This window comes from Notolabrus celidotus, chromosome 5 (assembly GCF_009762535.1).
Source record: "Notolabrus celidotus isolate fNotCel1 chromosome 5, fNotCel1.pri, whole genome shotgun sequence".
NCBI classification, from domain to species: domain Eukaryota; kingdom Metazoa; phylum Chordata; class Actinopteri; order Labriformes; family Labridae; genus Notolabrus; species Notolabrus celidotus.
Genome location: NC_048276.1, coordinates 31211006 through 31237979, shown reverse-complemented (window position 1 = coordinate 31237979; position 26974 = coordinate 31211006). Strand labels below are relative to the sequence as shown.

The following is a 26974-nucleotide window of genomic DNA, read 5'->3' as shown; positions in this document are numbered from 1 at the left end:
CAAAATAAAATAGATCTTTATCATCACTGTTGTGAAACAGTGAAAAGCAGTTTAATGATAATAATAATCATTGATAGGACTTAAATAGCGTTAAGCAGCTCTTCACATTAGCAGCATGGTAGAAGGCAGGTTTGAGATGCTTTTTTCCTTTACCCAATAAGGTTGTTTGAGGAAAAGCAGGACAGTGTTGGAAAAATCCTCCATATAATTAGATTTCTTTGTTTATTTTTCCTGCTTGTAGCTGCAAACAGAAGCTGTATGCAGAAAAGCTTCCGAACACCAGCATCATCATCCCGTTCCACAACGAGGGCTGGTCGTCTCTGCTGAGGACGGTTCACAGCGTGCTCAACCGCACTCCTCCACAGCTCATCGCAGAGATCATCCTGGTCGACGACTTCAGCGACAAAGGTACAGAGGACACACACTTTGCATTAAATCAAACACACCTGTCCTCATTCACACACATCCTCAGACGTCCATCTGTTAATCCGTGCATCGTAGAGTCATGGGAGATGGTGGGTGCTGCAGCTCATTAATCGAGAGGTGGGGTACAGCCAATCACAGAACTTCCTCAAACATGTACAAACTGTTTTGTGTTATGAGACTACTAAGGTCTTACTTGTGTAATGTGTGTGTGTGTGTGTGTGTGTGTGTGTGTGTGTGTGTGTGTGTGTGTGTGTGTGTTTATGATGTAGTTTGTTGACTTTATTCTTTACATTTGGCACAAAAACAAACAGTTGAAAGTGACTCTAAGTTTAGCAGACCTGAGTCAGCCAGCCAGCCAGAAGCCACAGTGTTGCATCACACTCAGTCTTACAAAGCCAACTGACCTTGTGCACGCTGTGTTTACGAGGTATCAGCTTTATATCGACACTCAAAGACTCATGTCACAGATATACTTCCTCAAGAGCTGTCGAGGATTTATGGACTTTGTGGTTTGCTGGTTTGATGAAATATCTCCAACAAGTAACCAGTGAGGCTGGGGTGACTGAAGCAGGACATGGTGAACCTGTAAGCCTGAGCTCAGGGCGAACAAACACTCGCTACTTGCATTTGTGGATTGTGTTACACATTTGTCGATCTTGCAACGCAGAACGCAAAAGTCGGGGGTGTCAACAGACAGCCAATAGAGAGGCTCTCCTCAGTTGTAATTGATGAAGTGTGTATTTTCCGCACTCAGGGAAAAAACTTTGTGTACGTTTACAAATTGCTCTGCATATTTGCAGATCCGAATGCACATTTGTGGATCCATTTACACATTTATCTTTATATTTTTAATCATGAGGTATAACTCCAGATATGAGCTTTTTTTAGAATCATGTATGTAAGCACACCGACACGTCACGTGTTTACAAAAGTACAGGAAAAAACACAATCATCTGCAGCAGGAGTGCAGAAGATGATTGACTGTGAGCGGCTCATTGTGTGATGAAATTATAATCAACTGAAACAAAGTCCTTTTCACTTCTTAGTGTACCGCTCTTTGCAGCAACAATGCTCCATTGTTGAATAGCTTTGTGTAAGTGTGAGTGTGTATGTGTGTGTGTGTACCTGTCTGCATGTAATTTCCTCTCTCACTCTCCCTTCACCGGCCCTCTTAAGAAAGTGTTTAATTCCTTGTTAATTAGTGCTCTCTGTCACGGTCCCTCGTTGAAGGATGTGTTTACCTCTCGTCTCGGCGGTAATGAGATGTTCCGCTGCCTCAGACTCATTTAGAGGTTAACACCCATCAGAGCTCAGAGACCCAACCCTCCCACCGCTGCTGCCGAGCGAGGCGGGAAGAGAAATGGTGAAAGTACACAGATAATCGTCTGCTATTTAAAACTAAAGAGCAGCTAAACTCTTGTTATTTCAAAACAAATTGTAATGTTAGGAACAAACTGTGGTTTGTAATCATGAGATTTAATTTGAAAATGTGAAATCGCTGCAGTCTGCAACTTCACTTGGTGCTATGTTTAGAGATCTAGCTGTGTGTTTAGCTGCGTTTATCTCAGTATCAGCACCGTCTCAGTCTCCTGCTCTGCTCTGATGGATCTGCTTTATCTGGGCCTTATTATCTCTTTATTCTGCCCCAGGGAGGTGCTTATGCCTTCTAAATTTAAGGTTATAAGGGCTATACTACCATCACTTTAGGAGCAATATTTCAAATCATAGTGTGTTTCTTTCTGCTCTGGTTTCTGAGGATGCTTTCAGACTGACTCCCTCTCATATCTGAAGACATTGTAGTCACTGTAGGTCACAACGAGGTCATCATTTATATTACAACAGCTCTATTTCTGTCGAGATTTAAAAACTTGGCAATATTAAAAATATAGGATGCGGTAAGGAGCACGGTAAATAACCCTCCTGTGTTTCCATGGTGGTTCTTCTCAGGCGCATCTCCAGTGGAGAGTGATGAAGAGAAGAACCCTTGACATCTTAATGATCACTTAATGACGTAAATATCTCACTGTATATATGCATGATATCAGAAAACTCATAACCTCAGACAGCTCAAAGGAGTTCCATCAAAACATCACAAAATAAATCACACAAGCAATCATTTTGCACTTTTAACCCTTTCATGCATGGAAAAAACTTTTTGTTTTTATGTTAGTTTTTTTTTTCTACGGACATGCAGAGACCTTGCTTTGTGTTTTATTTTAATATTTTATTTCTTTTTGTTTTCACAATCTTGAGAAATCAACAAATGTTTCCACCAGAGTGGACATTGTCTTCTTTTAATGCATAAGAAAATATTTGACATCTACAGTATGTCCTCTAACGACACATTTTCAGTTTGAGAGTTTGGGTTCTTGCATTAGAGTTTTGTAGGTTTTTTGACTTTGCGTAATGAAGCTTTCACATCTTTAACATGAAAAAATATGCTTAAAAAGATCAAATCATCTGAACAGATTTTAAGTGGAAGCTGCCAGATAAGCGCGGCAGCAGACATTTTATGGAAGAGCAAATATCAAGGGGGAGCATGAGTTTGAATTTGGACTTGAGCCCTTCTCTTTGAGAGAAATTAAATGAAACTGATGAAATAACTTGCAAAAAATGTTGCTTTTGGGAAAGAAAAAAGGAGCATCATTCTTCTTATTTACAAGGTTACCCAACAACAACAAGAACAGAAAAGTTTGCCTTCCGGGGCTTTGAAGAATGGAAATAATTGCAAAGTATTCCTGAGCTGATTGGAATTTCTGATTTTCTTTCAGCCATCTTGATTTTAAGAAATTCCTGGTACACCTACGACGGTAGGCCAGTAGGTAGCAAACAATAGGATGACTTATTAATGTCTACTGAAGACGTTTCTTCAACACCCTGCATTTGGATTCTGAGTAGCTGTCCACTGAAGTGATGACTGAGTGTGAAAGGGTTTACAACGTTGACAAACATCTACATTTTCAATGATCCACTCAGAAATTATAAAACAGCTTCTTTCCCTTTAATATCCGTCTCTGAAACCATCTTAATCCTTGTGAACGAGACGTGAAGAACAACAGTGTGGTGTGGAAACAGCCTGCAGCCTGAGCTTGGTCCGGGCCCTGTGTGGTCAGGATGGATGAGAGAACATTACAGAGCTCCAGGGAGGGATTTAACCTCTGCAGGCCGTCTGCTCTAACACTGCCTCTCACTGTCACTGTCCTTTGATAAGACATGAGTCTGCCTCTAATTAAGGCTTAAGAGACACACAGACAAAGTGAACTTCAATAAGTCCTGGTCTCTGGTTGAGACGCTGGTGATACAATGTCAGAGAGAATAATCCAGGACAGATTCTGAGCAGCATACCACAAATCAATACCCAGCATTGAACCGCTGCATAAAAGATGAGGGGGCGAGTGAGGGAGAGGAAAGAAGTGTTGAGTCATTATTAAATCATGTTTGAAACTTACAGAGCAGTGATTAATTTCTCATTTATACATTAATTCATCGAGCTGAGAAGCCATTTCATGTAAGGCTGATTAAACTGTTATTGTGTTGTTGAACGTCTGACCTGTCTCAGCCTCACCAGCCACCTCAATGCTGCCATAAATCCTCCTGAAGTCATTAGCTTCATCTGCTCACTCCTCCTGGCAGACTGCCTTTTATGTCCTCTGCAAAGATGAATAAGAGAGACGGGGTGGACACATTCCCGAAGGAGGATCCAGAACTTGTTACACTGACACTTTTCCCTCTACCCATGAACCACTTCTCAGCAGGGATCCTAAAATTTGAATTTGAGTCCTAACTTTTTGACAATTTCTGTATTTTTTGAATGTTGCCTAACAGAATGCAAGCGCCAGATATCGCATTGCATCATGTAGCTATGCAAGCATCTGTCCACACTGCACCCTACAAATATCGTCTTCTGTTACATCATGTAGGCAAACCACATGTCTGTCAGCTGTGTGCAGGAGAAGAGCTGAAAACATCCATGATGGAAGAGTCTTGTCTAACTTCTTTCCAACCTTTGTACAAATTAAGTCACAACATCAATAATTATTTAATGCCGGACTTTCTCTGTGCCTTGGTGACCTCCCTCCAGCCAGCTGACACTTAATTTATGTGTTTGTAGTGAGATGAGGGCGCCGACTGTGAGGGACACTCATATACCTGTGAGTTTCAGAGCTCTGTGCTGACTCTTTGTCTCACTTTCAGAGAGTTATTTTCACCAAAGCCTTTTCAGTTAACTCTTAAAGCCTGTTTTTGTTTCCCAAAGGAGTTCTTCCTGAGTATACCTGAGAGTCTGCTTTGCTCTGCAGCGGTGTTTTAGTTGGCCTTACCCAAGCTTTGTTTTGGTTGAAGGAGCCTGTTTGTTTTTTTTAGCTCTATGTCTTTTTCCATCTCCCTTTCCTCCCTTTCGATTGCTTGCAATATGAGTGGTTATCCTTTGAGATAACTTTCAAAAACCCTTCCGAGTCCTCAAGTGTGTCCCACTCCCCCTCACCCTGATACCTACGGGTAATCCTCATCTGAATGCCATGATTTAACCACTCCTCAGCGGTGTCTGCACGAGTGACAGGAATTAAAATAAATGTAATCTAGCTGATCTCGTCACTGAAGTTCGCTCATGTTGCATGCTGTTAAGACGCGCTGTAAAATAGTCGAGTTCCTCTTACTACCAAATAGCCAAGCTTGATCAGAGGGCATCAACTTCAACCTAGAGTTTAGTGATTTAAATAACTTTAGAGTTGTGTTTTTATATCTTGGAGATGTTTGGTTAGGTGTTGTATGAAGAATCTGTGTTTTGAAGAGGACAGGTGATGAAGGTCTTCCTTACTTGCATCTCCAAAAGTCACATCAGACTTCTAGACCTGAGACCGAGGTTTTCCCGCAGTAATTAATAAATCAACTATTCTCCTCCTCCTCTCCTCATCCATGTTGTCTTTATCGTGTTCTGAAAACCTCTGACCTGCTGACTCCAGGCCCGGCTCCGTTCATCATTACATTTGTTGTTGTAATTAAGTGAAATAGGATCTGGTGATAACACAGTGTTTGATTCTGAAAATTAACCGGATGTTTTAATTTTGTTTTAATGCTGACTTCCTGTCCCGTTCCATCTGCTCTGTTGAAATTGATGCATTGTGCTCCAGCATCTGGCAAAAATAGAAGTCTTGTGTATCTGATCCAGAGGGCTCCGACCTGCAGGATCAGATACGCAGCAGGATCGCAACGTGGCGGATCCAGTGGAAGTTAACACATTGACTAGAATAGACACCTATCAACTATGGGGCCGGCACAGATCGGAGACAGACCGGACACGGTGGAATTTGGCCATCATGAAATGCAAAATATTTCTCAGGAAATGTAATTTTGAAAGGATAAGCCAGCGCTGTGTACAGTTACTGCTTTCTGAACACTGAAACCGTGCATGTGCACCTTTAACTTTAGGGATACATGAAGTGTTATATGGATGAGAGTATGTTATGTACACACATATTAATGCACACTCCACACAACCTTGTGGTCCTGTTGTTTGTAGTTCAAATAAAAGATGAACACGATTAAGCCGCTAGTGATCTAATTTGCATTCAAGTCACAAAACACAATCAATCTGCGTAAGTCATTAACATCCCAGCCCACCTTGACGAAGGCACTTCTCCATAAGCGCTCACACAAGCACACACAAGCACACACAAGCACACACAAGCACACACAAGCACACACAAGCACACACAAGCACACACAAGCACACACAAGCACACCGGATGCTCACTCAGTAAGAAACACTTTCAGTCAGTTCTGCTGACGCTGAGTTACCCCCCTCTCTCCTCACAGAGCCTACAGTCATACTTAAGCCCTGTTATATTTTTACCTCTTCATTATGCACGAGGCTGCCTCCAGGACTCACCCTGAGGGAGAACAAGTCATGATGAGGAACACTGTAAAGATAGCCTTGAGGTAAGTCCCCTTACACGTGTTGTAATCACAGAAATGACCTCCAGTTTTATTGAAGTGGTCGTTAAATGAACCCGTAAGAACGTTAGTTTATGTTATCACCTCTTTACTGCTGTGAAGCTTGAAGCTGATAACCAGAGACGTGTGGTGATGTAATTCATTGAGGAAATTTAGAAGGAGAACCACACTTTTATAATCTATGACGCAGCTTACTAGAAGTCAAACATCCAGTGGATTATTAGATCAACCGGCTGACTGACAGTGATGTGAAGCAGTGTCACTGAATGATTCACAGGGAGTTAAGTTATTAGGTCTCTAGCTGTGACGGATTTCTGCCAGTTTCATAACTGTTATATTTATGAAGTGTCAGTTTGACAGAGAAGGAAACAAGGAGGAAGAGAGCTGGAGACATAAATAAACTGATATTTTTACTTTGAGAAGGAGAGGATTTAAGTGAATGATGTAGCACAAGCATCACCCGTAACATCCCATTGATCATTATCTCATCCCTCATGCTTCTGCTCTGCATGTCCAGTATCTTGTTTGCCATTATAACCTTTCTGTCTTTAAGCTCAGCTGTTAGACTTGAGCGGTGTGTTGTCTTCTTTGGAGACCTTGACCGGGAAAATGTTTGTACCCCAGTGATACGAATACTTTTTATTTCTAAAGCAAGTCCAGTTTCTGAAGTTGGTTTCTCATGGTGATTGTGGACTCATGTTTGTGGAGTGTGTTCAATGGTATGTTGTCGGGGTGTAACGATGCTTTTTAACAATGATTCGATTCGATTCACAATTCGTGGTTGCCGGTACGATTAAAGGACGATATTGGTTCATTTAAAACGATACAATCTGAAACGATTCAGTGACTTGAAATCAATTCAGTAACTTTTTAGCCAAAAATTCAACCAGTGTGACTGTGAAATGAATACCTTGCTACTGAACAGTCCTAGATTCCTGTTGTTTCTTGTAATGGAATCAGATATACATGAATTATGGATATAAACAAACAAGGCCTGAGGCTTCTGCAGAGCTGATGTTGCCTTGCACTGCTGCTCCAGTGGGAACGCTGCAAGAGGTGCTTGGCCGGCAGCGTTGTGTGAAATCCCATGGCGCCTTAGGTGGTTGGAAAGATTTGTCGTGTTGCCATGGTACTTTACTTGACCTTTACATATCCTACAAACAGCGAGCGACTTTATGTAGAACATCTCCATCTTTGCAAAAGCCAAATCATTACGGTCCAGTGTGTGTGGATAGATCATTTCTTGCTTGCCGACTTCTCCTCTGCCATCCGCCATGCTATGTTTTGTTGTCTGCTGGCGTGTGGCGATGACGTCACAGACAGGCAGCCTGAATTGAGTAACGTTTAACATATTTATCTTTGAACCATCAAATACCAACTTCATAATCATTTTGATGCTACATGAGCTTGTAGAAGGGAGTATGGAGCGTCTTTCATTCCATCTCTTTTCCCTTAATGGCTGTTCTCACAGTATATATATTGAGTTAAGTGGATATAATATTTTGTTAGACAAAGACAAAACTTTCTAGCAGAAACCCCTGAAAGCAAACTTAACGATGCTTGACATTTTCAGATCCAAATCCAGGCACAGACTTAGAGACTGAAAACGATAACGAGTAACTCTTGCAAGAGTAAAACTTGAATCAGCTATGTGTGCATGAGAAGAGAGTGACAGACACGCCTTAATTTTCCTTTTGTTTATAAGTTGTATATCTAAGTTACAATGCAAAAATAAAATCTACTTAAAACTGTTGTCAGACGAATGCCTCCAAACGACTCTCCCTTCATTCTCTGACATAGAGCTCTCTGCCTCTATTTCTCAGTAAGCTGCAGACCACAAATACTATTAGTCGGGTGACACTGAGAGGCCATGATGGAGAGGTACCATAGCAACAAGAGCCCCAGCTGCTATCTGTGAGAGTACCCTCTTGTCCTTTCATTCATGGAGCCATTCATCCTGGTATTCACACCTGTGACTCTCTTTCTTTTCATCTTCTTCCTGAAACACAGTGGGAGCTAAGGTACAGGTCTTTGTCCATGGTGTGCGTGTGTGTTTGTCTCGCAGAGCTACAAACAGCAGACCTGTGCAGGCACAGTGTGTGTTACTCTGCTGCACAGCATAGCCGGATTAATCTGCTACCTCCTTGACATGTTGGAGGTGTGCTGGTCACAAACAGCAGCAATAGTCTGTATCCTGTGGCTGTTTCTGTTGTACTGTAACTCCCTGCAATAATTCAAACAGACTCACGGACCAAACTCCACAGAATGTGCCTTAATGAGGTTACTGAGACCTGTTTTTACAGGGTGATAGCACTGCGGAAGAAGCTTACTTAGTGACTTGCATTTACTTTTATCTTCCTAGTACATTCCCTGTTTTCAACTCAACCGATCAAATATTATTAAATCAGCTTTATCCATACAGTAAAATAAAGAAAGCTGGAAAAAAGAATTTTATATTTGTGTTTACATTTGTCAGAATCATATAAGCTAGCTAATTTTCATCTTGTTCTCCATTCTTACTGCTGAATGCACGTTTTTTATTCAATATGTGTCTCACTGAAATAATAGTAATAATAATTTAAAGTCTAAAAACCTTTCATCCATGCTGGGAGAATTCAAAAATATCTGAATTATAGCACAGAAAAAAATCAGGTAACGGTATTATCGAGGTATTTATAGAAAACTTAGGGAAAACAACTTTACAAGTCAAATTAAGGAACGGTAAGAGGAGGGTGGAGTTGCACGTTACTTCATAAACTGTGCGAATAAACGGAACTGACTTCCTTATATACAATTACCCTTTTCTAATGATGTTCAAAGTTGTGTTTTATCTGCGTCACCAGCTTTGAGACAGAAATATACTGTCTTACTCTGCGAGTGATTCTGCGTCGCACGTTGCCCACAAACTCCCGGTCTTTTTTATGCAATCAAAAACAACAAAAAACTGGTGAGGACACTTTTCCGGCGTGGGAATATTTATCTCGCTTCAATGCGTCATCTCTTACGACCAGTGATGGCGGTAACTCGTTACTTAGTAACGCGTTATTCTAATCTGACCACTTTTTTCAGTAACGAGTCATCTAACGCGTTAATATTTCCAAACCAGTAATCAGATTAAAGTTACTTATCCAGTCAACTTGCATTACTATTATTTTTGTCATTTTCGATCGTAGAAATACATTTTTTTGCTTTCTTCTTTCGTCTTGGGGAGTGACATCACGTATGCGACAAGTCACGTTTTCAGCATGCGGCCGGTCAAGAACGAACTCACATGTACCACCATACGTGGCTCCTGAAACGTAAACAACTATGGAGGGAGGAGAGAGATACACATTTTCTATCTGGAAATATAGTCACTATTTTGAGTTCATGTCAGCTAAAGACAATATTAAGGTTTGTTGTATACTCTGTGCTGCTGGTAACAAAGTACTATCTAAAATCCCAATTACAGTTTCTTTTAAATCTTGTCAGACTCAGACATGGTAAAGCAAATAAAAGTTTGCACTTACCAGTCTTTGTCGTTAAGATCCTTATTCGTGACGCCAATTTGTGATGGAATTCAGCAACAAACTGGACACTGGACACAGAAGACTCAGGAGACTCGGACGGCTTACGTTGAAATAGTTTATGTAGAACTTGACCAAGGAGAAATAACATAACAGTACACAGGCAGGAGAGTGCAGTGCAATGCTAAGTCAGTTCTGCCAGACAAAACCCTTGGCATGGTATTTATTCCCTCTGAAGACGACACTAAAGTTAGATAACCATGTTTGGACTATAGGAACACAACAAGTAAGAAGAAGACCTGTGCTCTAGTTCTGGAGACAGTAAGTCGGCCATAGCACATAGATAAAGACGGGAGCAGGGGGAGAGACCTTGACTACTACCCTGACACTAGCTCGCCCATCACAGACGACATAGGAAACAAGTTACTCTAAATATGACATTTAGACTGAAAGAATACAATAGATAAACATTCTTACATACATATATATATATAAGACTATGAAAATTCCACTACACCCTCGACTTCTGCAGGAGGTCCCCCACCCACCAAACAACAAAAGCTGGACTTCGGTGCAAAACCAGTAAGTGGGGGAGAGTTGACTTTTTTAGTTACTTTCAGCAGCAGCCAAAAGTAACTAATAAAGTAACTAGTAATCTAATTTAATTACTTTTAAAGTCAAGTAGTCAGTAAAGTAACGGAGTTACTTTTTAAAGTTACTTTTTTTCAGTAATCAGTAATCAGCTTACTTTTTCAAGGTAACTGTGGCAACGCTGCTTACAACATGATTTGAGCTGCAGCAGAGGCCACACACGATAAGGCAAGCTGGCTAGCTGGTTACCGTCTTCTTCAGCTGCTGCTGCTTCTTTGCATACCCTCTGTTTTATGCTGTTTAGCAAACAACATAAACAACCACTACAGCCTTCTTCTATGAACCAATCAACACAGTATTACTAAAGCATGCTGACATTACAGTACAGTAATCATTGTCCATGTTTCTTTTATATCACTGACAAAGAAAAAACAAGCAGTCAAGTTCCGTTTGTCTTCTTCACTCTATCTTTCTTTCCGATAGCGTTCCCCATCCTTGACTGTGACTAGATTCTCCAAACAGCCTCTCGTTAGTGAGATGAGGTCTTCAGATTTTCTCATTTTGCTCATTTGCCATAATCAGATGTGAAATGGTGATTTTCTTGCCTTTTTCTTCAACTGTTTCCACTAAAGAGAAGGTCTTCACGAGATAACCCCCTACTGTCAAATAACAGCGTGAGATCAAGCGTCCGCGTCTTCATTTCTTTTTATTCCCTTAATTTCCAGCCCTGGGCAGATTAGAGATTTTGCACTACAGCGGCTGTCTTCTCCCTCCTACATGACATGCCCCTTTAGTCTTGTTAAAGTAAACATTTCAACCCACATTTTTTCTGCCAAACACTCTTTCTTTTTTCTACACCTCTTCTTTAATTGCAGGTTTCAGTCAAGGTCAGTTCACCATGTCAGGACTTAGTGACCTCCACCATTCAGTTTCTGCTTCTCTTTTTATCCCTCTCTCTGATTCTCTCCCCCGCATGTTCTCTGTAACACAACTCTGATACTACTGAGGACAATCAGACAGTAGAAAAATAAGTGAGAAACAAACAACAAATAATTTTAAAAACTTGACTTTCTTCATGTTTTCTTTATTTAAATGGTTCAGTTAAGGCAAGTTCACCACATCACAGGAGAGGGACCTCCATCATTCAGTCTGTTTTCTCTGTTTCCCTGCTTCTTATTGCTCTCTCCCCCTCACTCTGCAGCCACATCTGACCAGCAGGCAGCTCTGATTTACAGCCAGCAGCTCAAGCGTGACACTGAGCCACAGACAGTGAGCAAGTGTTGCTATCAGAGCTGACAACAGCTCTTTTATATCTCCTCATTTTGAGTCGGTCTTTTCTCTTTTTTTTTTCACCTCTACACTGGCCTTGAGAGATTATGAAATGTCTTTATCTAAACCCTCATACCCTCCTGAAGAAACCACCAGTGCCATAGAAAAAGACCAGCATATTTCTCCATTTGAAAAATCTTTGACTTCATATTTGCTGCAAAGAAACGGATGTTTGCATTGATTTACACCGCCCCTGTTTCTATCAGTGGACTGTTAAAAAAGAAGACTTTTTCATTTACCCAAATTTCTATCCACTTTGTAAACTTGGAAATACCAAGCTTCAGGTTACCTTTAAAGTCAGATATGTAGTTTGCCATTGGCTTTATAACTTTGCTAATGTCTGCTGGATATGTACATCATTATCTCACAATTTCCTGCCAAGTAGTGGCAAAAAACAATTCAAAAATTACATTAGATGGTCAAATACTTTACCTAAAAGGAAACTTTGTGCAGGACTTTATAGTACCTTATTATTGCTTCTAAGGGTCTCTTGATTCGGCAATAATAGACATTGTTTTACATATGTAGGGAGTGTTGAATCATCAGTATTTAAATCTTTATTAGCAAATAAACAACACTATGGAAGAAGATATATTTCTATCAATCTTTATTGATTGGCACAACCCGAGCAAAGTAATGCAGATGGGGGACCAGATGTATCAAAGTTTATGTGGACTGAAGTATCCTGGTTTTGTTTGTGTTTTTAGGTAGCCGGTTTTGTGTTTGTGCATGTAGACATTCTACACTAATTTCACAAACTGCAATAAGCCATTATCCTATTTTTTGAGGAGCCCAATTTTTCTAACAGGAGGACTCAGAAATAAATCAGGATACTGGGCATGTAAACGCATAGTGTCAGACAGCTGCTGACTACCTGCACAAGCGCTGTATCAGCCAAGTGTTGACAACATGGCAGTGGCAACAAGGGCATCTTACTTGAGGAGCAACGAACATGGATTGTTAATCTCAGTCACACAGACGTGGCTCTCTAATATCCACCAGAGTGGGTTCAGTCGAATGATTCCCTGTTCATCTGAAAGTTTGCTCTCCACTCAGAATCAGACGACCCCATGGTTGCATGTCTTCACCCATCACTTCCTCATCCAACACGGTGGCAATGACAGGCTGACATCAGTCACAGTTGAAGGCGGGTTCATTATTTGCTGTTGGTCTCTTCTCTCGTGGCTGGTAAATTACATGGATATGCCATGTCTGCAACACAATGTTGGCATTAATAGTGCTAAGCCTGCAATACGCCACAGTGGTCTTAGTTTTCTCAGATTTCAAAATTACAGTAGTTTTATAGGCGCCTGTTCAAATAAGATGCAGTAATCAGAAAGTGGTTTATCAGGTCTACAGGGATGTAAATAACCAGGTTTCTCTTTGTGCAAGTAAACACCATATCCTGATTCAAACTGTATCCTACTCACGCTGATGCAAACCAAGGTGTGTTTATGCATGTCATGCCATTTCATTCTGATAGTTTAACCTTGAAGCTCATGTGAAGAACTTCCTGTGTTGATTCTGGCACTCCCTGTGGACACAGAAATGCCTCTAATAAACTAAGGTAACCTCAAGCAGTCATGCACAGCAACTGGCTTTCTTTTACTTTTACCACTCTTCTTCTTTTTTATTCTTAGTAACGCTTCCCCTAGCCTTGATGCAAATACCATCACATCATCAGCAAATGTATTTACTGCACTATATTGTGAAATAGCGTAGCCTCAACGTTCCCTTACTCCACTAATGTGATCGTGAAAATAGAGTGAATCCCACAGCTTCCGCCCACACTGGGTAAATGGTAGCATGTCTGTCTGGCAGCTCAGCACTGGTGGATGAGCGTGAGAGATTAATTCTGCTGGCGAGGCCCAAGTCATTTCACGGATTTATGGCCAGACGGGGCAGGGAGAGCAGCTGTAACTTGTCACACAACGAACAGAAAAGAACAGAAAAGCTGCCTTCTACCCGTCCACACCAGGGCAGAGAAAGTGGAGCAGAGGGTGCGATGTGTGTGAGATTGTGTGCATGTGTCTTCCATCGTATCTGCTTTTCTAGGATCAGATCTACAAAGCTCCTAAATGTGACTCTCCAATATCCACCAGAGTGGGTTGAGTCGCTGCAGGGACTCGTGCTCGTGTTCTCACCTCTGCCCCCACTAACACTCTTAAAGCAGCCTTAAAATACTCTGACACTTTTGGTTGGATCCCTCTTGGTGGATGCTAGTTGTTGAGACGATTACAATGGATGGCAACCACTCCTCTAGTATGCTCAGTAAGCTCCAAATGATAATCACTTATGAAATATGAGTGCAGCAGAGGTAGTTTAATACATGTGTATAAAGTTCTGATCCTCTGAATATTGTTGTGTAATGTCTTCATCCCTTTTGGTGTCTTGTAAAAGTGCACAAAATTTTAAGGGACCCTTGAAAGTTTGTCTTTGTTTTTATAACATGTGGTTAAAGAGAGAAATCATAGTGTTGGTTAAGATTATTACATAATCTTGATTTTTGTCCCACCTGGGCAAACCCTAGACTAAAGTCCTGCATTAATGCATTCAATATTGAGTCAAACTGGTTCATGTTAGCTCACGATTAATTACAATGCTGTTTCAAGCAGTGTTTGGCAAGTTCCTAAAATGTATCATTAGTTACTTTAATTAGTCACTATCAAAAAGTAACTGAATTACTTCCTGAGTCACTGCATTTTAAAAGTAATTTGTCACATTAAGTAAGTTTCTTCTTTTTTTTCTCTTGTTAATGTCGCCTGCTTCCAGTCTCAGCTGTATCTTGCTCATCAGTTCTCAGACAGCAGAAGACTCAACAGTTGACATGTGAAGCATGTCTTTAACAACACACCTTACAATCAGTCTGTTTGATCCTTCTTGATTATGGATCTGGCGCTAATTTCAAATCAAGTCTTGCTGTTTGGATGGAGTGACTCTTCCTTGGTCTGCAGAGCTAATGTGAGCTGCAGCGCGTCATCAGTGTTTGCAGCGCCAGGCTCTCCGGCAGCTAAGTTGTATTGTTTGGTTAAGTGCTTCTTGAGAGTAGAATTACTAGTCTTGGTGGTGTGTAAAGCTTTCCTGAAAAAAGACTACAACTCACCACTCTATTCTTTCCATTACCTCGAGGAGTGAAAGATTAAGCTGATAATTCCAAGACAGAATCAGTAACCATTGTGTGTCCACTGCGCATAATCGTCTTTCTTCATGGATGCCATAGTGCTGTCGTAGATGTAACCTTACCCACTATGGGAGTGGGATGATTGATCTCATGTAGTTGTCGATAATTGCTTGTTTTCTTATTCTCTCTGCTTGCGCCTCACATTTTATCTATTTTCATTGTTGTCTTTTGAAGACTTGATTTTTGTGTGGGTCCTTATACACACTTGGTTCTGGTTTATTTACAATATTGGCAGCAAATCCTACCAAACAGAGGCTCCTAAGCCTTTTCTGTTGTGTTCCAGCAGATGAAAATGACGTAAAGGCCCCGTCTGTGCTATAAAAGGCAATGGAGGGTGATAAATTGGTTTCGCCTCCCTTGTAGCTGGAGCTAAACTGTGTTCTGTGTCAATATGATTTCTTTTATTTATTTATTTCCCCACCTTCTTTCTCACTACAAAGTAAAAATGAAAGACTTTACTTGCCTTATTCATATACCATTGGTATCCTTCCTTAAAAGCCCACTGATTTACACTTATTTTTTCTGAGTAGGTCCTATATCACTGCCACAATGACGCACATTGCTCAATCAGTTGCCTCAGCAGGAAGCAGTTAAACTAATAACTGTGGAAAACTGGCCGTCCGGGTCCTTTGACGGTGATGGATTGTTAGATTTAGAGGAAAAAAACCCTCATCTACAGTTTACCTACTGCTGAGTCTGTAAACAGACACTTTATCCCCGCATTCTGTACAACCCTTACGTAAATACTTCAGCTGCATTTGTCAATAACATTGATTCTTGTTCATGTAATCACAGCCAGTAGCACAGCTTGTATTTACTCTGTGGTACCACGGTGGCAGTCTGCACTATCAGCTCCTCTGTGATGGAAACCTGCCATTGGCTGATTGATCATCCAATTATTCTCCTGCTTTCGGCTCCCTGATGGGGTCAGCAGAACAAATGGCTGCAATACTTCTTTTGAAATATGTAGCGACTTGCACGTTGCTCTTATGTTTAGTGACTTTCAAAGTATCTCCACTCAGATACAGAAGAGGTTTGGTGTTCAGACAGCACGCCTGAAACCGGGTCACTTCACAGCTGACCACAGGAGAATGACTAATTGTACAGAAATATGTCGTTCTTTGCAGCTGCAAAGTGCACAGTGCTGCCAACCCTCGCCACTTGTGTATTGAATCCACAGATATTCTTGCACCTGCTCTTGTTTGCTATTTAAAACCTAAACATTGAAAATAAATAAAGCCCCCAAATTTTTCATTTCATACACAAATAGCAGCATTGTTTACTGGGATGCTGATGCCCATCTTTTAAAGCATTGTCTTTTCAGGTCATTATTTTCTTTTTACTTTCTTTTCACTTTCTTTTTAATATGTAGTCTATGTTTCTGGCACTTGTTGTCAAGGTCACATTTAGTGTATTTGTCTGTTCAGATTAAACATGATCCAACCCAAAAACCTTTCATTAAGTCAGTGGACAAGTCCAAATTTCTGCCTCTGCTGTTCACTATTGACAGCAGTCAATCCGCTGAGTCTGTCCTGCTGTTTTGCTTCTTAATCTGATTTTATCATTTTGAGCTGAACATCCATGCTGTTAACTCTTCTCCTTACTTTTTGGAGCGCTGCTTTTATGCTTTGGCTTACTAAAAATTATGTGTATAACTGGTTGTCTGATTGTTTTTGGTTTTGCGTCTTCATACAAGGTTAATGAGAAAACAAGATCACACAAGTAACCATGTGACTTTGAGTCATATGGTCATTGCACATTAACTTTGTATCTTTTGAGAAGAATGCAACTTGATGAAGTAAGAGGGGATTTGGTATAAATGCTTATTTAGTAAAGGTACAGTGGGCAGAAATGGGAATATTTAATGATATGTACAGGTCATATTCCAGACTGTAACGCTCCCTTGCTCATTTCTCTTGTTGGTTAAGTGACCGTGGCCGTGTGTTATGGCTGTATGTCTTGTTCTGTGTCCCTCCCCCTTGATGGCCGGGGAAGAAAAAAAGCTCCTGTTGTGCATGATGAGTGAGATCCTCCATTTGTCAAGTTTTTACCATCAAAAACTTCTATAAATACAAATGATTTCATGCACAACAACCGCTCACTTCTTCTTCATCTTTTAACTGGTGTATTTCCAGAAGCTACTTACTAAATTTAGAGACCAGTATGTAACTTTTTTGTCCGTTCTGTGCTGCTGTAGAAAAATGGTGGTGCAAGATGACGGCATCTGTGCAAGGCCAAAGATAGATATTTTTTGGATTCAATAAGTTTTACTTGGTGTTAAGACTCTATTCTGAGAGTTCCCTGCCTTTCTACGTGCATATGTGGAATGCCAAAGCCTGAGGCGGGGAGAGCACACCTTCCCTCTCTTTCATGTGTGTACATGAAAAGCCAAGGCAGGGAGAGCAGCAGCAAAGGCCTCCAGATTACAGAGCAGAGCAGACACCTGTTGCAAGGTTTGACACTGGTTAAATCAGACACAGCATAGAAAGGAGGAGCTGGGATGGAGGCAGGTTTCAAAAATAAAGTATTTTTGATTCTGATTCTGAAACCAGTCTGTGGGGGGAGCAGGAAGCGTAGCGAGGCTGAAGCAGTTAATAAAGAACACCCATTTTGACATTTGCCTGTTGAATGTGTAGAAGGTAATCAGCTGAGCTGTCAGCTGATATGGGCTGGACATTCATCATGGGGGCCATGATGCATGGCACTGGTTCCACTTACGACAGTGCTGGTTACAAGGTAGAGAGTCGCCTCATTAAGAGAAGCTGATTGAACCGTGGACACTCAGCAATCTGGTCAGCCGTCGTGAAGAGTTAATGAATAGACTGGCAGACTTCCTGACTAACATCCCTGTCCTGAGGTCATTCCCATTAGCAGGTAAAAAGTCTGGAAACAGTGAGGGACCTGGATGAAAACTAACATGCTGTAAACACTTTGAGTCCCTTATCGCTGCTTTAAAGATTGTGTTAATTTAACACAGTTTCATTAATACATTAGGCGGTTTGGCGGCTTGAGAGAGCTGCTGTCAGCAATGCAGATCAACTCAGAGCAGTCTTATCAACACCAGCAGCCTAACCATCTGCATAATGGAGATGTAGAGAGAGGAAGTGGTGCTGATGAGGAGATAGAAGTGATAGTGATGGAGGCGAGGACGCTGGGAGAGAGAGAGGAAGCAATGCACGAGAGACTGAGCAAGTTCAGCATGTTTATTCATTCATGTCAGCCTGTGTGTGTGTGTGTGTGTGTGTGTGTGTGTGTGTGTGTGTGTGTGTGTGTGTGTGTGTGTGTGTGTGTGTGTGTGTGTGTGTGTGTGTGTGTGTGTGTGTGTGTGTGTGTGGTTGAGGGTGAAGGGAGATAATGAGGTAATGGAGCTCAGTGAAGTGTGACGGAGAGACGAGTGAGAGAGCGATATGAGGAGGAGGTTGAGAGGGAGACGGAAGACAGAGGACAAAAGGAGCTAATTAAGTGTTGCCATTTAGAGTTGTTGAGCCATCAGCAAGAGCTGATCGATTCAAACATCTTTCTGAGGAAGAGGCACATTTACCATGTAAGGACAAAGTAAAGATCATCAACTATAGCTTTGGTGATGTACTTAATGGCCTCTGTGTTGAGTAATAACCTCGAAAATATAACCTGGAGTCTCATTGAAAGGCACTTAAAAATTTTGGTTGCATAAAAAGTAGGTAAGGGGTACAAGGACAAGAATCAAACATTAGTATATAGCAGGATTTTTATTTTTCTTCTCCCACGATATCCTCACAAAAAGGTAGCAAAACATTATAATAGCTATTCGATGAAGGAACAACACTGAATCGTAATTAAGGATTTGCTTCCTGCTCCACGTAGGGATAGAGAGAGAAATATTGAGGTCCATCTTGTGTTTTTGGCACACTTGTGACTTTGGAAGCTTTCCAGGTAGGTGGCACAACACATTGTTCATCTCGCATCAGAGGAGCTCAGAGGAAACCTTTATAGAACACATTGTGACTGTCTGCCCCCACAGGGCCTGAAGCTTAACAGAGTTTAACATACGCAGGACTGACTACAACCTCCCTGTGTGGGCACGGTGCAGGGAATGAAGGGTGCTGCAGTGCTTCTCCTTTGACACACAGCTGAAACTAACAGGAACAGCAAAACCATACACTAGGGGTTCATTTAAGCATAAAACAAGACATATTTTAATTATATCGAACAGCACATCTCAGGAGCTACCCTTAAAATAGTTAATTGTCTCTTCTCATGCTTTTCTTTATTTTTCCTGATTTGACATTGAGGCAGTTTCCCTGTTTGATATCTTTTTGAAACATGAACAATATTTGTATCTATTTTGTTCAAAGTTTTTTCCAACCTTTTTCCCATGTTGCCAGATTGTACAGGTGTTGTCATTGCCTGTTGATGTAAATTATGTATACGTTATCCTGCAAAAAGCATAACATTTGCTGAGATCTAGTAGCACAGCATTCTTTTCTTTGTCTCTTTCTTGTCTTGAATTGAGGGAGCAGCTGGTGAAAAGGTATCATTATCTCGCAGGGTCAGGTAAATGTTGACTCATTTTATGGAAGACAGATTACCAGATGCTACCACCTCCATTAACATTTCTTTGAATCTCGTCCCGATTTCATGTTTCTTTCAACACTATTGACGGACTGTCTTACCAGCTCACTTCTATCTCAGCTGTTTGACCATGCTTTGAAGAAGAATTGAATGACGTTCAATAAAGTCAGTTTTGCTGAATATATGTCACAGGTTAATGTCTTGGTATGACCAACTTCAATAGAAATTCTACGACAAAGAAATGCAGTGTGTGACAAGGCTGGCTGATTTGCAACAGAGAACTGACTGCATATTCAGAAAATGTGCAAATTCATAAACACATTGCAAAAATCCCAAACAAAAAAAACTGAACCAGGCTGCAGATGAAAAGAATGTCCTGCAACAAGTCGAACAAATGCATAAACAGCTAATGCGCTTTAAATATGGATGCAAATAAAAAGATAGAAAAGAAAAAATGCTGCAAATTAAGACATGACTATTGAAATGCTCCAGACCTTAAAGCTGGGGTTGATAGTCAGATTTAGATACACTTTTTGTTATACTGGTTAAAATGATCTTAATGTCCCGAAGGCAATCAATACATAATGTGTTCTTAAAAAGGAATGAAAAAAAGATTCTATCTACAGCCAGAGTAAACCTGGGAAAACACCAACCAATCCCTGCCATCAGGAGCCAAATTATGAAACCAATCAAATCCTGCTGTTGTGCCCGCCTCCTTTCATTTCATGTTTGTTTGTGTTTTTAACTTTCACTATGATAATGTTTTGGTGTTTTCTTACCACTGAGTGAGACATGAGTTGACGTAGTGCAAATATGGTCGCAAATCAGCGGCGCTCACGCATGTGAGTGGGGGCGTTGTTTTTGGAGGAGCTCCTACGGGGAGGGGGAGAGGGGTTAGACGGAGTCCTCAGGAAATGCTACATTCAAACTCATGCTAGTTTTCCGTGACCACCAACCCTAGCTTTAAAGGTTGGTCAGTGGAACAGTTTATTAGTAATGTGAACTACAGTGTTCCCATGTCAAGCTTTTCTTTAACTTGAAGAAATGCTGGAGTAGCATTGTATAAGAGTCAGTAATAGTGATGTGTCATGATCAAAAGCTGCGGCTCTGAGAACCGATGCTTTATAGTGAATCAGAAGAGCCGGTTCGCATCGAGAGAGAGAGAGACGGCTCCCAGTTTTTTACTTTCACTGCTTAGCTCTCACAGTGCTCAGCCCCAGCTCTGCTCATGGCAGGCCTCAGTCTTTCCTCGTCTGGTGAAGGTGATGGAGGGGAGGCTGTGTATCATGGCTAAATCTGTTCCCTCCGAGAGAGTCTTCTCGAAGACAGGGCAAATACTAACTGAGAGGAGAAATCAGATCAGCCCATCCAAGCTGAGGCATCTGATTTTTCTCAATGCCAATCCGCACTGAGGACATTAATAATGTTTGCTTGAGTTTGGTTCTGGTTCTGTTTGCTTGAGTTTGGTTCTGGTTTTGTTCTGTGGATATGTTTGCAGTTTTTTTGTTAATTTGTGCAATAAAAAAAGTTTGATTAAAATACTAAACAAAAGTAAGAATGGTTTTGTAACAGAATAAATGCACAAAATTTGCAATTATAAGGCTCCTCATAAAAACAATTTACATAAAGGGTTTTCAACACACAAACTATTAGATTAGTTATTTTGCAAAGTTAAGGTAAAATATACAGCTACAAAAGACCCTAAATTAAGAGCTGTTTGGGAGTCGAAAGAGCCGGCTCTTCTTTTGGAGCCAAGTCAAAAGAGCGGGCTCTCCGAAAAGAGCCGAACTTCCCATCACTAGTAAGTTACGTTTATAGTACAGTAGCAGCAGAGGGAATTGAGCTTGTACGTAGCTAACATACACTGTACTCTACACACTGTATTTAGAGCCTGACAGCTGGTAGAGTCATGGCTAACTTCAGCCACAGTTATACAGTAAGAGGTAACTTTAGCATAGCTCGCAGTCTGTCAGAAACAGCTTCTCTTTAAAAGTTGTGTGGGTTTTTGTATGTTATAAAGTTGTGTTCGTGCCCAGTAGCCTATGCAGTAGAAACTCTGCTCTCAAGGTGTCGGTTGTTTTGTGGTCTGATAAAAAAGTTCACTGCCTTGTCTTCCTCTTTCTCTTCTTCGATAGTTAAATGTTATAAACTGTTGCACTGAGCTCCCCCGCGGGCTTGGAGCACTTCTGTCGTCATGTTTTCTTTGTTTGTGCATTTCTGTATTTGCATTGTTTTTGCATTAGCAGCACATTTGCTGCACATTTCTCCCGATGAAGACTGGTTAGCCTTGTCAGACACCACATAAATTATGTATTTGCAAGTAGACTCTGCCCACTCTGTCCCCAGAGTAAATTGAATGCTATCTAAGTCTCTCGGCATCATAAATGTAAAACTGCGCTTAATCAAAAACACATGAACGTATGCAGCAGAATATCTTTAAACAGAATAATTATTGATCTTAGAATAGTTCTGAGCTAGCAGCATTTTCTATACAACAGAATGTATTAACTTTATAAACTGTGGATTATACTTACATAATAATAGATAAATATGTCATATGTTCTTTCACTATTTAGTAGCTGGGCCTGCGTTTTCCAAATCTGTAGAATCAAGAGTGTTGTCTTTATCTTAGATTCTAAAGAGACAAAATGCGCTCAATTATCTCTTAAGAGTAATGTGTCACTAAGGGTTTGTCGCAGCTTTTTCAGTTCTATATTTATCATCAGAAACATGCATTTTTATCATCAGACACATTGGATTTAAATTTCGTATTCATGACATATTTTGGTTTGTTGTATTCCTGAACAGAACCAGCTCTGGAAGACAAGAACTGAAGGGGGTCAGATGTGCTTGCCTCAGGATTGCAGTTGTTTCTTTCAGCAGATGATGTCATTCTGCTAGAAGCATTAACTTGTAACCTGCAGGAAACACGTGTCATTTTGTAGCCAGGTGTAAAGTTGGATTAACACTTGAAGCAGATGGATTTAGCAGCAGTCACTTCTTGTGCAGCGTCTTTCATTTAGCTGGAATAAAGAGTGATGGCTGGCTACACAGTAAATTGCCAGAACATGCTCAGCTACTCCCTGGAGGTGATTATTTTTAATGATAGCAGCAAAAATTCAAGTCTGAACTTGAAGAAAATTGATTTCTTAATGGATTTCACAAGGGCAGTGGGATATTTTGCAGAGGGAATAAACAGGCAGCCCCTGTGTTTGGTGGTCTGCCAGAGCATCTTGGGATTAATCCACCACCCTGAAAACAGAGCGCAGTGTGTCATGTTGGAACAGCTGTGACTCAATGTTAATTAAATTAAGGAAAAACAGCAGGATGATGCTGATGGTATGGATGGCTGGAATAGGTGTGTTTGTGAGTGTGCACAGCATTTTTCAATAGATGCAGAAAAATACCTGGACATGAGAGATGATATCCTGATTATCAGTTCAAATACTGTCATACTTTGATACTCAATTCTTCCAAATCTTAAGTGTATTTCATGAAAACAGAATTTTCGTATCCATGCACTAAGTTTTGTATAGTACTTGTTATAGGTTATTTTTGGGACTCTCCTCACTTGAATAAGGACCTCATTGATCATGGTCTGGCCCTTAAATGACCTGTGTGTATAGCTAGATTTCCACCAAGCAGTCCTGTTAAATCCAATAAGGCATAGGGAGGAGAGTTTGTACTGGATTCTCCTAAACTGGTGTTATTTGAAAAGTAAAATCATTTACCTTAGTGAATTATGACTCTGTTTTTATATCAGGGTCTCCTTAGGGGTGTTGGGAGGTGGACTTACCAAGAAATTATCTCTTTAAAAACAACCGATGATTAAAGCAGACACCAGCTGAGCAGAGAGTGGGACACAGAGATGGATGTGAAGGGAGAGGGAGATCACACAAGAACACATATTTTCATTTATTTGTTGTTTTTTAATAATTAAGAGCTTCCCTGCAGCCAATGTATTTCATTACAACCCTTTTTTCCAACCAAAATTCACCTTAAGCTCAAAAGAGCTATGCAAGTTGCTTCTTTTACCAAATAACTAAAATCCTGGACACTTCAAAATATAAAGATTGTGTGAAGAAGCCTTCTAGTCTCCCCACAGAAAAAAATGATCAGACTTTTGCTTTGAGGTGCCTTCTTAGGGTGCTTTTATGCCAAATTTTGTATTGAGAGTTTGTGTAGAATGTGCAGGACCTTGGACTTTCTGACCCAAAGATTTGTGAGCTGTTCATCTCATTCTCACTCTTAAATCCCCAAAACACTCGGCCACTATGTTTACCAGAAGATATTTATTGAGCCAGGTTTCAGATTCAAACGATAAGAAATGTTTCTGAACAAAATGATTTTTAAATTGTAATTTGAGGTTGCATATTATTGCTGCTAACTCAACGTGTGCACGATCAATTCTAGAGTGGAGCCAAGATTGTACAATTTTGAATCCTAGGGCTCCGGCTGTATCTAATGGGATGGGGGGTAATAATGTGTTTTTGTATTGTTGCAGTGTAATTGATTAAAAAGGCTGGATGCATCTGAATTATGTGAAAGTAGAGAACAGTGCCCTGAAATTGCATTTTCACTGAAAGCTATTAGGCACACAAGACTGTTTTGAAACTCTGAGGCTTTATTGGAAGCTAATGTTTCCATTTCCCGAGGAAAATGTTAACACACTGGCAATTTTCTTTTCTTACTAGCATAAGGAAATAAATATTTCAAGTCCATTCAAGTGAAACTAATATGCTAATTGGTCTATTTTCTAGTTGAGGTTGCTGTGAAGTCACGAAACGGCTGAATTAACAAACTACTCCTTTAAATAATCAGCTGGTGTGGTTTCAGGTCACTGGACATCAAAGTGAAACAAGCATAAGCTAAAAACACATAACCATTTCATCAATGACATTTTAAATGCATGCAGACACTTTGACAAGAGCCTGGGGCCAACCGCCGCACCTTTCATCTGCTAACCGCTAATTCATGTTTGAGTTTGGCCCCGTATGAGCAGATGAAAGAGAGCCGTGCTGCTGCACCATCCACAGGAGACATGAATGAATGACGGGCTGCAGGGAGGTAGACAAACAAAGAGGCATGGTCAGAATAAATAGTCCGGACTTTTGTCACCATATTTGTGTGTGATGAGATTCATGCCTCCACTTTCGGCTGTGAAATGACCCTGACATCTCTGATTCCTCAGCCCTCCAATCTCCTCTGCCTCACATTCTAATAAAGACTAATGTGTTTGCAGACATCAGCCCCCTCTCATTAGCGTGATTAATTGCCTCCTTGCTTTCGGTAAACAGTGTGAGCCGTATTCCAATTTATTCAGTGAAAATTATCCAATCATAATTAAATACCCTGATCTTTCTCCACCAACCTCTTCCCATACAAGCTCTCTTCACACACGGGGCGAATGTTGCTTGATTAATTTTGCCCTGCTTCCTGTCATTAGCAGGATGATGTAAGCGTCGCTTCGCTCAGGTCGAGCGTTTATAAAGAGCTGGAGTCAGGCTTGTAACGGTCACTTTTTAATGGGTTGATTTATTAGAGGAGCAGGAGGAGGACGGCTCGCCTTTTCCTCACAGTTTGATCCAACCTTACGGAGCCCTTCTGCCCTTCTTGCAATGTCAGACTTTACAACATGTAGGTCAGCTGCTGTGCAACACAATAAACACAGCATCAGAAAATAAAGAAGGCTGACCTTCACTACAGTGAGAAAATGTAAAAGGAGTGTCACATAAATCTGAGAATGAACGATGGAAGGATGGATGGATTAGATAGGAGATTTGTTTTTGATGGGGTGATACAGAGGGAGATTGTAGGAGAGAAAAACAGTGGGTGATGACTTTGAACAGCAACACAAACACCACACAGGAAGGGATTAGGCTGAGGTGAAAGCTGGTTATTTGCAGAACTGATCGCAGTATTAAGGCTGTGTGTCTGAGTCTATTACTAAGCCTGTATTCTCATGCAGCATGGCGGACACTGATTACAAAGAGAAAGCTTTGTATGTATCTCAGCTCAGAATCACATGTTTGCCCTCAGTACCAGGGTTAAATAATGCTTTGATCAGTTCTCTTTGTAGTGCGAGCAGTCTGTCTGTAAAATCTGTAAAGAACAAAAACCCTATATTGTGTCCTGGGATGAGAAATGAACCAATAAGAAGTGCATAAAACTGCAGTTCCTCAAGTATCCACTAGAGGCTGACTCCATAATCCAAGAAGGGCTGATTAATACCAAAATTAAAATGCAAATTTTAATTCCTAAGACTCCTTCCCTCCATACTATTATTGTAGTGGCGTTCCCTCTGGATGTCAAAGCCAAAAAAGAACTGTAGGCATGGTAATTTAAGTTCCAACCAAATGACAGGAGATGTAATCCAGTTTTAAATCCTTTAATGAAAAAGGATGTAATTACAGTGTCAAAACTATATACACCCACACCTGGCACAGCTCTCTATCTCAATCCCCATTCACTGCAAGTGCCATGTGATGTCACTTGTTAAAGGGATATTTCAGTGTTTTTGAAGTAAGGTTGTATGAGATTTATGTCACTAATAATTGTACTATTCACAACGGATGCCACTCAGCTCCGCCCCTTTAATGAGAAACTGCAGGGAGAAGCAGCACACAAGATAGGCTACAGTTTTCAGTAGACGGGGTCAGTCCTGACACGTGTTGTGTCCGCAAATAGTGCAAAAACAAATCAGTTTTCTGGTGGCATAGTGAAGTGCTGAAAAAGATCACAAGTAGAGCGAACACTTAAACCAAGATGAGTACTTAGGGTCGGAATCATTCAAAATTGGCAAAATTAGGTTTAAGGACTGACTCCGTCTGCTGAAAACTGTAGCCTAGTTTGCGTTCTGTTTCTCCCTACAGTGCTTTATTGAAGGGGGAAAGCTGACCAGCATCCGCTCGCATCAAGTTTACACCATACAAGGTTAAAAAATGCACAAAGCATGAATTTTAAACTATATTTTCAATGAACTTTAATTATCACATTATGGCTCTTAAAACTATGGTCTATAATGGGCTGTAAGAACGGTAAATACATTGAACTTTTTTTTAGTAGATTTTGAACAGCCTTCATGACAGTATGCTAGCCTTGCTTACAGGCTTCTAACTAGCTAACAGCCCATTTCCTTCAATTCAATTTTTTATTTTGAGTTTGCATGATTAGAAATAACTTTTTATCAAGTTTTAATACAACTTGAATCTGAGTAAAGATATTCTGCATGTATTATGTACAGTTAGATTTTCTTTATCATTTTTATGTGTAATGTAGTCAGATTTATCAACTATTAGACCAAATGGACACCTACAGGTAGATTCTCTGGTTTCTACTTGTGAAGAAATGTAGTTCCTAGAAGTATCAACCATGTATTTATGAACAAAAGTCACATACCTCAGTGGAAACAAGGCTTAAGGCTAAGAGTTTTGCATGC

At 40.6% G+C, this 26974-nt stretch overlaps 1 protein-coding gene across 4 annotated transcripts in view; it reads left to right on the top strand.

Annotated features, from left to right (window-relative positions):
* LOC117813414 (polypeptide N-acetylgalactosaminyltransferase 10-like) overlaps positions 1 to 26974 on the top strand; it is a 91858-nt gene that overhangs the window by 40903 nt on the left and 23981 nt on the right. For all 4 annotated transcript variants that reach the window (XM_034684606.1, XM_034684605.1, XM_034684607.1 and 1 more), the window contains one exon: positions 242 to 408. In XM_034684606.1, coding sequence (XP_034540497.1) covers positions 242 to 408 — 167 coding nt within the window. The remainder of the gene's footprint in view (positions 1 to 241; positions 409 to 26974) is intronic.